Raw genomic sequence first — 15130 nt, 5'->3', positions numbered from 1 at the left:
CGGGTGATGTTGTTATGTATAAGAAATATCAAGGGAAATAAACAATTTACATGGAATCGTGGCATTGTTACCAAACGAATAGGCAAATTAACATATTTAGTCACGGGACTGTACGACCTTAGTGCAAGTGAAAAACATAAAAATCAACTTGTAGGAAAGTCTCTTCCTCCCATCTCTAATACCGGTGACGTCCTGGATTTTACGCCTGAACTTTACGAGACAGATACGTCTCCAAGGGAGGACCAAGCGATTGTGTCGCAAAGTTGCACCAGAGGGAGATGGACATAACGAAGTGGCATTAGTCGAGGCTCCAGCTGGAGATAATGAAGTGGCACTAGCCGAGGCTCCAGCCGAATTACCACTTCAGCCAAACCTGAGCTCCGATGATGAGTTTTTTGAGGCTGTGACATCAGATTCGGAAAACCAGTGCGTTCAAGATGTGACATTAGGTTCAGAAGGTCAGGGTTGCTCACGAAACTGAGAATCAACTTTCCTCGGAGCAAAGGCCAGGTCAATCGGAGAGATTATTACGCCAAAACAAAGAGTTGACTATAGAGCTTTCTTTTGTATGGACTTGTAATTTGTTATTTTAGTTTATGTTCTGTTATTTAGTTGTACCTTAATAATTCTTATGTTATGGGGGAGAAATGTTATATATGTGACTGGCAGGTTTAGACCTGTCACAATAAAGACGTCAGTGCGTTATTGACTGTCAACGAGTTTGCATTAAATAATTACATATTTAACAGCTTCTAACTATTCAACTGAGACAAGCTCGAGGACGATTCATGCAAAATCACGCTAATCGGAGGCCAATGCTTTTACTGACGATTCACGATTCAACAATGTACATTTTTATTTATTAAAAAATACAAATGAGTTTTTTTTATTGTAGTAATTAAAAAATTAAAAAGAAATAATTAACATAGTTTTAAACCTAATTGTAGTAAGGACAAAAATCTTGTTCCCTAATTGTTTGTTCTTCGGTCATGTGGCGCGGAAAAACTCTGACAACCTGACACGATCTATCTTGTTAGGAAAGGTTGGGGGGAGCAGACCACGTGGCCACAGACCAGCTCGTTGAGCTGATAAAATAAGCAAGACGCTAGCCATGACTATCCCGGAGGCACTGCATCTGGCGGAGGACCATCATGCTTGGTGATCAGCTGTCCAAGACTTGACCAAGTGACAGGGGTCATGATCCTCAGCCTTGAGGAAACAATTAGAGAGAGAGAGAGAATTGTTGTGAACAGTTTGTGAAGTTTAAAAAATTGTGCAGGGTTGGATGTATATTATATATTAGAAATAAACTGAGAAAACTACTATCGCTGCACCGACTATAACAAAAATGAATACAAACATCGAACGGAAATGCTCGCAAGGCTCTAAGCATTCTTTTATCAATAGAGATCTAGTCATGTAAACAATAGCAATGTTTATTTAAGTTTTAGCCAGGTCGGAAAAACAATATCACATTGTACTTATGTATTTTGTGAGTCACTAAACACATTTGGCACAACAATAAGAACCGTCGGTGCCGTCACTAGGGTTTCGATATTAGCTCAACATTTATTAGAATGTACTTACGCTTATTTTGTGCCACATGCGAAGTTATGTTCGTTCACATAGTAAATCACCTAGTAATGGAGTTCAAGAGTTGATGAGCTAAAATTTTACAAAAGAAATATCGAGTATTTCTTAAAATAATAATGAAATTTGCAATTTATATTTGGAATTTTGTGTGCGTAATTTATCTTACGTTTTGAAAATTATGAGTTTATTAATCTTGTAAATATTTATTATAATTAGTTGGTATTAATATGTGATTCTATTATTGTACAATCTATAATGTATTTAGATGTATTAATTATAATCTATTTTGTGCATGTATACCTGGCCTGTAAGAAATTATTGCATTTATAGGTTATATCGGCTGTTTCCGTCGTATTGTATTGGTATAAATTATTGTTAGCTAGTCAAATAAAATAAATTAAAATATTTGAAGTGTTTATTTATTAACGTAAAAAATAGTTTTGCAAAAAAAGAACAATCCTTTTTCTAGTATCTACAAGTATAAGTGCATATAATGAAATCCTAGATTTTCCGTTACTGTACATTACATATTTTTAAAAATAAATACCCGGAAAATGCGAGGAATTGGTTAGGAACATAAAAAAACTTCTAAAAATAGGTGTTTGTTTGTTTGCATGTTTGCTCAATTCATGTTTGTTGGCGTATCAGGCGAAAACGAAACTGGCTCCAAAATTAATACCTAGTATTTTTTTAAGCATTAATTAAACTATCGAAGTTGCGTCGGCCATAGCTAATTATTTAATAAATTGTGCATAAATTTCATTGTATAATTTTGCGAAAATCATTATTTCGAGGGAATAAAAATAAGTAATTAAATATTTTGTACAATTGTCCGTGGGTTTGAAAACGTTCTTTGTAAAAAAAATATTAATTACACGCTACAAAATAGTTTTTTTATGAATTATGTTATTTAATTCTTATTCAAACAATGGATATTTATTTCCAGGGCCTTCCGTAAAAGTCCGTTTTATACAAAACATTCATAGGCTAGGCATAGGCTAGGTCTCCCATGAGCGATTACAAAATAGCCCCAACGGAACAGTTATGTGAAGTTAGTTTATTCATTAATTAAAAATTGACATTATGTGCTTAAGGATATATGTAAAATAATATTTTATATCGACATAAATTCATTAAATAGTTACTTTGTTTCCGTTATGCAAATGAGCACACGATATTTCCTAGTTATTTTTGTTATTTATGTACTGGGCTATATTTTAGTTTTCTAAATAATTGTATTTGTATTATCTGAACGATAAACTTTTGTGGTTTGGTTTTCCGACCAGTTCAAATCAAACACACAGATGTAATCACAAAAAAGATAGATAATATTTTAGTCGGCCGACATAATCGTGTCGACTGTTGAGGCGTAATCATATCTCGTACATAGACATTCTATTGGACTCCACTTCACTTACCATCAGATGCACCGGGGTCACTTTGCTATGCACGTACTTTGTATAAAGAAAAGATTTTACATCCATATGATCAATAATAACACTCGAATTTTACTAGGAACTGTCATCTTCACCAAGAACACCGAGAAGTGATAGTAGTAGTGAAGTACGTATTTGCCATAGTTCACCAGATGTTTGGTGTTTTTTTAGGAGAGAGTAGTATTCACCCGGTCACACCATCCCTTATGTGGGCATAAATGTGTAATGTGACTATCATTTTGATCCATTCTATCCAGAATGAATAGTTCCGTGTAGCACTACTACTTTTGTTAATAAGGGCTATATTCCCACGCCAACCAGCTGGATAATCGGGATGACTAACGCCGTAGTGCACGGCCTGTTGACCTAATATAAAGGTCACGGCCTAGAGCTATGAGTTAAAACTCTCGCGCCCATTACTTTATTACCTTAACTATCCTCGCAGACTGTTGTATTTTAAGAACAGGTTAAAATAGTTCCAGCTGGCTAAGAACAACTTAGTTCTACGTATGTTTTATTTTCTATTCCTGATATAAGTAAATTATATGTCTATAAACGAGAGTAAAAAGGATTGCTGACATATAACATATATATACCAGCCCATCTCTTTTCTCTTCCGAAGCAATTCTTATGCGCTTGGTCTCCACACCGAATGCACAATGCATGAACGTTTGCTGCAGTCCATGGTACACAGTTCAGCGTGTATACGTCTTGGCTGTATACATTGAGGCCTATAAGGGCTCGCGAACGTTTCCCCACTTTTTTCCTTCTATCCTATCCTAAAAGGGTTCCCCATCCTTTCCCCAAGTTCGTCCTCAATCTTCCGTGCTCCTGCAGTTGCTAAGCCGGGAGATTCCGGTATTCGGTTCGCGGGTTTCTCTCGGTGGGAACTGCACGCCTACGCTAAAGAACCCTGCACTTTCGACATTTCGATTTTACGTGTTCTTGACAAGGAAATATTTATGACAAAAATAGGATGATTTACAGAAGTATGTGAAGTCTTAAGAGCACGCACCAAGGCAACGTGGTGAGCTAAATATTCTTAGAAGAAGACCCATGCTTAGCAATGGGTAACCATGTAATATTATGTAGATAGTATACCTACTATATAAAAGTAATTTTCCAAAAAAAATAAGTTTTTTACGCCAATCGACCTTAGTTCAAATAGATAACTGCTCTAACAAATGTTAGACATTAAAATTAAACTATTTTTCGGATTTTATTTATTTCTCGGAACGTCAGAGGAAAACTGAAGTATTAAAGCCGCGATTAAGCCGAAAAATAGTTTTAAAAAAAATATAAATGTACAGAATAGTTATGTACTATTTGATGTAAAAATACCAGGAAACCGCATAATTTTACGATAAACGTGGGATTTTAAAAATAATATCGTCATATTTTATTATATGTATAATGTGTTGTGATAATTGTGTCGAGTTAGTTTGTACATTCATACAAGTACAACTAAAACTTATAAGAACTCGTCGTAATAAGCAATATAGTCGAAAATACAATATCCAAGGGAAAGGTCAGGTCAATAGATAATAAAAATTAACGATATCTATTGACGACGTCCAGTTAATTTCCTAAATGGATGATTTTAAGTATTTTCTCTGATATAACTGCCATTTGCACAATTAATGGTCTCTAAAACCGCATGTTTCATACAATTATTTCTTTAGAAATCTATCAATTGATGTAATAATGTAAATTTTTATTAATTTACAATGGAAATCAATATCGTTCCGTACTTACATTAAATATAAGATCATGCGGGCCACATGTTTAACGAATAGGGGACTAGACCATCGTCCACGCATTTGTTTGGTAAATTAATGTATTATAACGTGTTATTCAATGAAGGGCTCTAGAATAACACGCTTAATGACCACGCCACACTTTAGACATACCTACAAGACAAACGGTCCGGTATGAACGGGATAGCTTCACTGTTTTACAATAAACCACGGAATATCCCACGGACAGTGAGGTTTCCAAAAGTCTAAATGCAACTTTTCCTCAATTCTTTTCTGTAAAGCAAACATCTATCGCACTTCTGGTATTATAGGTATTTATAGCCCTGAATATAAATATACTTCAAGTGTTTTGCCATAAAAATCTTGGCCAATCGACTTATAACTAATTCCGCGCCGTTTAGGTAGCAACCTTTCACAAATCGGTCACAATATGTTTTACCTTTCTTATGCAACATAAAAAATATTCGAAAGTGCTCGTAGAGGCGCTCTGTTACCAGTACAAATGCCAAAGGGTTTTAAAGTGTGTCAAACGTTGATAAGTGAAAGCGTGTTGGTACTACACGTTGGCTATTGTAATTTGTTTCTGCCTTGTTTAATGATTACTACCGATTCAGGCAGTACTTGACAATAATGCGAGGGTTTCTTCTATAGGCGTAGCTGAACATGAGTTATGGTAATTTGATAAATTACATTTGATATTCAATTTTGATTGATCAATATTTGGGATAACGGGCGGTGACATACAGTATTTTAACTAAGAACATTTTTTTTTTATCCTAAATAGGCTTACTTTTGGCCGCTATCCGCTTGATGTTAAGCGATGATTCGGTCTAAGATGAAAACATTTTGAAGCATGCTTGCCTAGCAGAAACCGATTCACTCAAGCTTTGAAGAGCCCAAAATTGAATTCCAAAGCGCTTTAAACCATCTCCCATCACGTTGACAGCAGAAAGTTTTTTTTTGATACTATATCGTGTGAATACGCCATTATACGGTAGAACTTTATTCTGCGTAAAGCGTGCAGTCTTTCGTGTGAACGGGGCCTTACAGTTGCACTTCGCACGCATTTGCACTACACTTTTTTTAAAAACAAGCTTAACATTGTAAGTGTTTCTGCCGCATGATATCAAATTCGCGCACACTTTCAAAGATAACTATAAAATGTTTAAAAGCATCTTGTAATATATATTTTTTTATCCTGGCCTGTCAAAAACTATACTGAATTTGAAAATGCACGTGGACGTTCAACGTTTAATAAAATACCGAATTGTATAAATTATAAATTAAATTAAATGCATGCGCAAAACGTCCCAATAGCGGCGATAGCGTAATTAATAGTGGAACACAGTTGTACGCAGGTTCAAAACACAAGGGCACGCATCTATCACTTTTTCTAAAGTTATGTATGTATTCTTTGTTTTTTATCACTTGCTTTAATGTTGACAAATAATGTGAGGAAACCTACATATCTGAAAAATTCTCCATAAGAATTTCAAAAGTTTGTATAGTCTCCCAACCAGAAATAATTATCAAAATACTAATACGATAATATGGATAATTTTTAAAGGAAATTCCGTATAAAATTTAAACTTAAAATTTACTACTAACATTTTTAAACATTACATACTTTGTTCGCAATGGGCTAAGGAAATACTAAATAATGTTTTTATATAAAAGTATAGCGTTGCAATCCACTTATAGCTCGGAAACCAGTTTAACTGGTCCACGCAGACACTCCCAGTGAGTATTGTAATATTTTGTAAACAAGCTTACCTATAATATAGAAGGATTGTTTCTAGATTCAACGACTAAGAAGGTGCTACAAGCTAGGTAAGTAAGTAACGGAGTTCCTACTTGAAAGTTATTCCTTGCAATGGCATAACTTTGCCTAAAATATAAATTTCGTAACATACATTTTCGAAAGTCAACGATGAAAGAAAGAACAAATTTGAATTAATTTGTCTATATTGAAATAAGCCTCTATTATACTTATTTCTTTTTTTCAAAAAATTTCGGTAAAACCAAAATTGTGTTTGCTTATGTGTTTGGGTGTGTTTATATTAGTATCTAATTTATGCTTTCATTGTGTTTTTTTTATTCAGGCCCGGCTAGGTGACCCCACCGTACCTGATGGTGAGTGGAGTAGTATCCAATATAATGTCGACTGACTAGAGATGATTACCCTCGACAATCGATACAATTATGCCTGTTGGAACCGGATATATACAGGCTGATCCCGAAACGCGACTTACGTGGGCCAATATGGCGGTTTTAAACACCTTGTGTACGGTGGACACTATCCAAGCGGATATAAAATATCCTACCAGCAAAGATTTTAAGGCACTACGCAGACGGTGCCAACCTGTCGAGAGATACTACAATACAGAAATTTCTATAGATTTCTCCATCCTTTATTTATTTCGACACATTTATTTCGACTGGATTTTTCTCATTCGAATCATGCTGATTACGTTTGCAATCGGAGAAACTTGTTTTTACTTTCACTATTAGGTAAGACATGTAGGTAGGTACTGGTTGGTATCCGTCGTATAACTACATACATATTTACAACACAACACTGGGTAGATAGATATGCGAAAGCCGAAAGTATCGTTGGACCCGAGTTAAAATACAATAATAAAAAGTGGTAGAAACTGAGAAGTATAGAAATAGATAGATATGATACACCTCTAGGTACGCCTAAAAGAGAAAATAAGTGTTATGCTATGTAGTATATATTTTTTGTCGTATCCAAAAGTTCTTCTTCTTTTATAATATAGCTGTCACCGTTTGTCGGTGAGTTTGCCCATATAGAGTTCATAACAGATGCAAAACAAAAAAAAACCTCTGCAAAAGTTAGTAAATGCAATGTTCCCGCCAATTTCTGTTAGAAAGGCTCGTCACGCACCCACGTTACATGTATGCGCTTACGTCACCCTCATTTTGACATAAACAGATTAAACAACTACCGTGTTAAAGGTGTGCCTTTAGGAGTAAAATAAATAATTGAGGTAAGTAATAAACGATTTCCGAAATGAGCTGATATTCTTCGGATACCTAAATAGATCTAAATGATACCTAACAAACATCTCGATCATATCAACTTTCAAACAAAAAAAAACCGTATCGGAATCGATTATTCTTTTCGGATTTACGATACCGCAGCAGACATACAGATACACAGACACACATCTACACACCTTAAACTAATAACACCTCATTTTCCATCGGGGCTTAAAAAGGTCTGTATACAAAAATAATTCAAATTAAAAACTAGTAATTAATTAAATTATATAAACTCACCGTCGTTAACAAACAAGGCCAATAGAACAATAGACACGGCAATTGATAACTTCGCCATATTTTTATCGGCACAACACAATCTCTGAATTTAAATACACTGACAACGATTGACGATCGCCTCTTATGTCTATCGGCAAGCGAATGACGCCGAGCAGCAAATTTGTACTACGTTTGTATTCATGTCGTCACAGACGGGCGTTTTAAAAAATGACTCAATAGTCACCAGCTATATAAATGTTATGGATTTCAAATATTATAAAAGTATTTTAGTCTATTGCTATTGTAAGATTAAAAGAATGTAATTTTTTAAACTTATCATATTATGTATGTATATAATTGTTAAGTTGAATGAATGAATCCCTCCTGAATTTCTGCGCGGCCAATCTCAGCGGAGTATCAGCCAGGTACGCAGAAAATATTAAAGTGCTTAAGTGTGTGCGCAATATACGAGTACAGGTGCACTCCCTGTTTCTATTGTCTCATAATATTCCGGTTGGACAACAATCTGACGTGACTGGAAAAGTTCAGGCGTTCAAGCAACGGCTTTCCGTGATTTCTGAGACACAGGGTAAGACTCCGGCATCTTCCTAATTCCGAGCTGCGACTGAGTAATTATTTAGATAGAAACAACCCAGTCACAATTATTTTTTGTGTACGATTCGAACCTAGGATTTAAGCACAGTTGTTGTACTCGTACTGCGTACGTATTACAACTACGCCACCAAGGCAGTCAAGTATAGAGTATTCAGCCTTATACGTTCACCGGGTGACGCATTAACTTCTAACTCAATATCCATAAATATTGTCAAAATTCCTATTTATACCAATAAAATTACAACATATTGAACGTTTTCCTTATATCTTGTATATGAGCGTTTAAAAAAACGCAGCGTTTGCAACGCTATTCTGTGACTAGTGAGGGACTGGCGCGAATAGCAGTAAGGTATTGTGTAACATTCACCTTCTCATAGAGTAAAACCACCGATGCGTCATGTCTTATTATGATGATGATTATTGTTTTGTTGATAATTTGTTATCGGCCGTATCGTTTTGAATGCCATATGATTGTTAAAACTGTAAAAAAGGGTTCGTAAAATGACAAAAATATTTTTTTATTGACATCGGAATTGCTATTTTAATTTAATAATAAAAAATATGTGCGGAATCTATTCATATGATTATCATATATATCATGTTCATACTTGTTCTATTAAAAGATATATACTTGGATACAGTCAGCCATAAATTAGTAAACAAATTCAAAATTTCAAAGACTTCTATGAAATTCTGCTATGAATTAACTTCAATCGAAATTTTCGTTTTTCTTTATCTAAAATAAATAATACACTTAGATGTTTATTTTAGTGCAAAAAATATTATTAATACGAGCACAAAAGGTTAAAGGCGATATAAAATTTAAATTTTGATAACTGCTTTCGTGGCTGATTGTGCATAATTTATAGTATTGCAAACGAATTGCGTTATAATATATAAAGACTATAAGTACTGCACGAACCCGGAATTTGCGTAGGTTTAGTAAGCAGCAAGCAGCGTTGTCGCATCTTTTATTTATTCTTTGACACTTTCGACTCAATATTTAGGTTACAACTCGATGTCGTAGTCATCGGAGATATATTTACATACTATAATGCGTTTGAAATTTAAAAACTTTATGACGTTCTTAGAAAACGGGATTCTTTTTAATTACGAATATCATATTCATTATTTCTTATTTAATTGCTAATTTTTAACAAATAATAATAAAATTATAGAAGACGTCTATAAAATTTGTATGCTCCTGATGTAAATAAATAGCAATAACATACAATTGGAATAATTAATAAAATAGAAGGCGTCAAAGCATATTTCATTTCTGTCAATAACTACTTATTAATAGTATTTATTACTTACTTATTATAATTTATACTAATATATAAATCCGAAGAGTTTGTTTGAACGCGCTAATCGCAGGCACTTAAATCGATTTTGATTTTTTTTCACTGATAAGAAGCTACATTATTCCTGAGTGCTATTGGCTATTCTTATTCGGGGCAAATATGAAGCCAGACTTTCATTTGCGAAAAACGAGTCGCGAACAAAACCTAGTAACCTATATAGTTATTCTGTTAGAATCGTTTCGCCTTGTATAGTCCGTTTCATGACGTGATAAAGTGAATCTATTACAATAATCGTTATCATACTTTTTTTAATAATATAAATGCTAAAGTTTGTGAAATAGTTTGTATGTCTGTTAGAATTAATCACAGTAATAACAGACAGATTTATATAAACATGAAATGGGCACATGAATAGGCCATGTCCTGACTCCTGGATTGACACACAGGCTACTTTCACCCCGGCTATTTATTCCCATGGGAAATATAATTTTTAAAATACCTATCGCTGCCGTTGTAATGTGTTTTAGATACTTTTGTAGCGGGAACGACTTCACGTGGTCGAAGCGAGCACTACCTAGTATTGGTTATAAATTTAAAGCATACGGAATATTGGACAGAATGACCTAAATATATATTCGTTCCGGGCATCAAAGCCGAGACTCCAACGCGGCAGCCGTATAGCAGTACAACTGTACTATCGAAATAAAAATATTTTTTTTATTTTAATTCACCTCGTTTTACCCGGTTTCCTATTAAACCTCCTGTTCGGTTTAAAAACAAAGACTCTCATGATTAGGATAGGATGGTCAATGGTCACGTTGCCGTCTTAGAACACAATTGAAGTATGTGCTAGTTAGTGTGAAATTCAGACTCGGCTATATTCATGGTCGCCGCCAAGATTAGTTTTAGGGTGGTGTATCTGCACCTGCGCACTATGCAACATATTATCATTAAGTATTTCTTTTTATCAAATTAAAATCGCAGGGGTTTTTAAAAATACTTTATCATAGAAAACCCTTTGTGGTCGATAGTTCCCATTATTGCAGATTTATTCAGTGAGTTATGTTATTTGAGGTTTATTTCTGGGCGTGCCCTACTTGCACCTCCCTCCCGGCGCCTAAGGCGATAAATCTAAATCTCTCTATCTGTAAATTAATCGCATCTAGATGTTGCTAGAATATACGAAGAAAAGTTGGTGTCCTGGTAAGAGTTCTGCTTACCCTTTGAGGATAAAGGCGTCCGGGCTTGTTTCGTTTTAGATGTTCGCGGTTTCGCTCACGGTGTTTATATTGTTACGGGATAAAAAGCAAGGGTTTAATTAAGTACTTACGTTTAATTAGGACATAATCTATCCAGTTGGAAAACTTACGCTTTAAACATATCCACGATCTCTTCGAAATTATCTAAACAAAATTCAGGTAGAAAATCGCTTTATTATAATCATATTGAATTACGTGCTATCAAACCAGAAAAATGTGGTTTTATATAACAAAATTAGAATTAAAATAGGCAGAATATTCTCACTAGGTACCTATATGCAATGTTATTGCTATGTATGATTTCTTTATATTTATTATAACGGTCCCCGAGGAAGACCAATTATGCGCTAGTCTTTCAAGTGAATCGCCGGATCAACTGGATGAAAGACCTCAATATCACAGTGAATGGAAGATGTTAAAGAAGGCCTACGGAGAATGTTAAAAATGGTTAACGAAGAAGAACGGTGTCTCGATCGGTGTGGAATGTCAATTTTAATCTCCGTCTTTGTCTACAGCAAAAGTTTTAATTTGTTTTGCAAAATTCCATTCCATCTAAAAGTTAATTTCATATTTTTTCTGAGCTACAAGATTGCAAGCGTAATTTTTATGAAAGAGTGTGTTTCGCAAGCAAAGGCGTAATCACGAGAGCAATGAATGCACCGACTGTCTCCAGTCGACTGCCGCCATTTACATTGCATTTGTCTCCATCGCATTCGCGGCAGAAGTTCAATTTCACGATGGTGTTGTGCGACGAGTGCGCTCGAGCGATGTCCACGCAAGTGCCGCGTTCCGACGCGCATCCTCGTATGTACCAGGGCTTCTTCATATCTGAAAAAGAAATGGCTTAGTTAGTATAAAAGATCTGGATGGGCGAGGATGAGGGGCGCTGTGAAACAGTGTGAAATCCATGTTTTCTGTACTCTATACATCTAGCTGTGACAAATACAGTCAAGTGATGGCGAAGATTGAATTATTCCAAAAGGAAACCCGACACAACATATAAGTACTAATAATATGCATAAATGCGGTCTTCAAATCATTCTAAGGATAATAATATTTTACATAAATTACGAAAGGGAAGTCGGCAGGAATCGGGTTTTTATGGACCATCTGTCATTGCAGTTTAGTGACTGTAAGTTTGTCGCTTACGTCCCTCTCTAACACACATCCCTCGCACTCCTCCTTGTTGTGTTTGTACAAAAACCTCGCTCTGCTAAGCCGTTTCCATTAGAAAGCATGAGCGAGACTAGGTAAATAAAGTGATTTCATTGGTTCTTAACAAACATAGATATACCTCTTGTCCTGAATTTGTAAATAGCCTGTATATGCGGCCTATGGGCGGCAGTCTCTTAAGGGCAGCAGATTTCATAGGACGCTCACTTGATTTAATTAATCATTCGTTTATTTAACTTTAGTGCCTTCTATAATACAGATGGAAAATTATTAAGTATTTTAGAAACCTACATACATACATAAAACTACCTACATGGGGCGGCGGAAATAAAGTGTCCTACACTTTTAAAAAATATAAATCTGGCATTGCATACTTCGCTATGCAAGATATTGCATAGCGAAGTATGCGATGGCATATCTCTGGTGCGACGCAGCTTTAGACTCAACTTACGTCTATATTGTTCGGAGTAAATAACACATTTGTTGTTCTTCGAGCTATCCGCGCTGTACGGGCAGACTTTATATGTTGTGTTCACAAGTACCGTTGGGCAGTCGGCACACACGTAGCATTGATGGAATCGTATCAGTCCAGGAGTTACCGGTCTTGCGGCAACCGGCCTTCCAGCAGCTCCAAATGCATTGGCCGATAACGCAGAACGACTATTCTCATCCGCACTTTCATCTAATTCATCAGAAGGAATTGCGAAATTCTCCGAATCACCTAAAATAAGGACAAATTCAACACATCTTTTTGGCAGTATAAATATATGTATTTTTAATTATAACCAAAATCCCGGTAGATATTGGTTAAATATAAAAAGTCAACATGTAAGTCACCGTGTAAACGATATCAACTAGTAATGAAATCACGACACAAATGGCGGCAACATTTCTATAATACAAAAGCTATAAAACTGGGCAGATTCTACAGTTCTTATTTATTAATAATTATTGTTATAGAAATTTTAAAATAACATTACCCACAGACTGTGCAAAGCTTAATTTGGTGATGGTTTGTAATACCACAATAATAATAATAAATGTGTTGAACATTTTGCGTTCTTTATTCTTGCAACGCGAAATATAACTGGAGTTTCACTTATATTATATAGGTACACAGAGTTATCGCATAGCAATTTCACATGCTCGAAAGACCTTTCATGGATGCATGCGCTCTTGCGTATCCATACCTATGGTCTCTATTGTTTTTTTGCAAAACTTTTTAATCAATTCACTTATTATTTACTAGTTGTTACCTGCAGCTTCGCCCGCATGGATGATCTTACCTGGGAAATAAGTCCTAATGTGTACTTTTCCGATATATGTTAATCCAGGCCAATGGCTATTGCTGTGCCAAATTCTATTTAATTTAGTTCAGCTGTTTCCGAACGAGCATCCAAACATCTTCATTCCCTTTAAGAGAAAAATTCAAAGACACAAATGTAAGGACACTTGTGAGTAGCATTACAATTTATTTTTAATCCTCAACGGAAAAAGAGGGGTGTTATAAGTTTATGATATTTATCTGTGTACTTGTACTAGGGTTGTCACATTCTTTCAGCCTATAAGGGACAAATGCTTAAATGCGCAAATAATATAGAATTTCCGGTTTTACCCGGAACAAATAAGAAACAAAATTATTTTGTGCCATTTTTTATTTTTTTTCGAGGGTCTAGTCAGTTTTAAAATATTTTTATTCGTTTTACCATATTTGTAACCAATACAATTATAATTAAATCAGGTATCAACTCACTATCATTAAATTATATGATATGTACGCGAAAATGCGAACGTTGCGTGCGTGAGTACTTGTCAATCGTAGCTGGATTGATTTATGGGACAGAGTCTGTCCCGCTGCGACATTTCAAAATGTGCCTTAAATACGGGACGTCCCGGTAAATACGGGACGTCTGGCAACGCCAAATTGTATGTCTGTCTGCAGCATCGTAGCTCCCAAACGAAGGGAACCCCTCCGAGGCCATTCTTGTGCGCTCGGTCTGCACACTGAATGCACGTCCATACACGGAGGTCATTTGTCGCAGCCCTAGGCACACAGTTAAGAGTGTTTATCTCACGGTTGCCAAATTCACCTTAAAGCCTATGAGGCCTATGTCCTATGAGGGCTCGCGAACTTTTCCTGGTCTTCTCCCCTCTGCCCATCCTAAGGGGGTTCGTTCTCCTTCCCCCACACTTCCATCCCAAGATATCCCCTCCCAACTTTCCTCTAGGGTTATTTCTTCGGGGGATTCCAGTATCCCATACACAGGTTTTTCCTGGTGGTGATTGCGAGGTCCGATATTCAAAAAAAGAATGGTATTTTGATGTGGTTTTAATAGTATGAAAGGTGATGTGATCGAGTTTGTTCTTAGCTATAATTTATGAAGATCTATTTAGATGTTTGAAGATCATCAGCTCATTATCTACTTTCAAGTTCGGTTAATTTAAAATGTGGTGTACTGTTATTTTGGTGGAAATTGCAACATACGGATATCTTGTGCCAATGCTGCAACGCGGGATATCTAACTTCTTACCAACATATAGCATATATGGGTTGTTTGAGCGCCTAAAATTTATCTTATTGACTAGGTATTAGATAGATGATGATCGAGGTCCCTTCTGTGAAGAAAATAATAAATTAATTTTTTACAATAAAATACAATTTCAATATTTAAATAATCCCCGGTCCAAAATAAATCTCAAAAGAGTAAAAA

The 15130-nt window shown here is 35.5% G+C and overlaps 2 protein-coding genes across 2 annotated transcripts in view; both read right to left on the bottom strand.

Moving 5' to 3' along the window:
* The window catches only part of LOC115453337, a 23651-nt gene extending 15401 nt beyond the window's left edge, over positions 1-8250 (bottom strand). Inside the window, exon 1 of the mRNA XM_030182038.1 lies at positions 8090-8250. Coding sequence (XP_030037898.1) covers positions 8090-8147 — 58 coding nt within the window. The 5' untranslated portion in view covers positions 8148-8250. The remainder of the gene's footprint in view (positions 1-8089) is intronic.
* Positions 8251-11400: 3150 nt separating this feature from the next.
* Positions 11401-13622, bottom strand: LOC115453336. The gene is made up of 3 exons (XM_030182036.2): positions 13400-13622; positions 12871-13140; positions 11401-12074 (listed from the first exon to the last, which is right to left on the bottom strand). The coding sequence occupies exons 1-3, from the start codon at positions 13470-13472 to the stop codon at positions 11851-11853; spliced, it is 567 nt and encodes a 188-aa protein (XP_030037896.1). The 5' UTR covers positions 13473-13622; the 3' UTR covers positions 11401-11850.
* Positions 13623-15130: the final 1508 nt, after the last annotated feature.

Source organism: Manduca sexta, chromosome 10 (assembly GCF_014839805.1).
Source record: "Manduca sexta isolate Smith_Timp_Sample1 chromosome 10, JHU_Msex_v1.0, whole genome shotgun sequence".
In the NCBI taxonomy this organism is placed as follows: Eukaryota; Metazoa; Arthropoda; class Insecta; order Lepidoptera; family Sphingidae; genus Manduca; species Manduca sexta.
This window is presented reverse-complemented; position numbering and strand designations above follow the sequence as displayed.

Excerpts from the sequence above, each read along its gene's own strand:
- LOC115453336 (XM_030182036.2), bottom strand. The coding sequence starts at position 13,472 with ATGTTCAACACATTTATTATTATTATTGTGGTATTACAAACCATCACC. Across the intron at positions 13,141-13,399 it reads AAGCTTTGCACAGTCTGTGG|GTGATTCGGAGAATTTCGCA; the intron begins GTAATGTTATTT and ends TCCTTATTTTAG. Across the intron at positions 12,075-12,870 it reads TTACTCCGAACAATATAGAC|ATATGAAGAAGCCCTGGTAC; the intron begins GTAAGTTGAGTC and ends TTTCTTTTTCAG.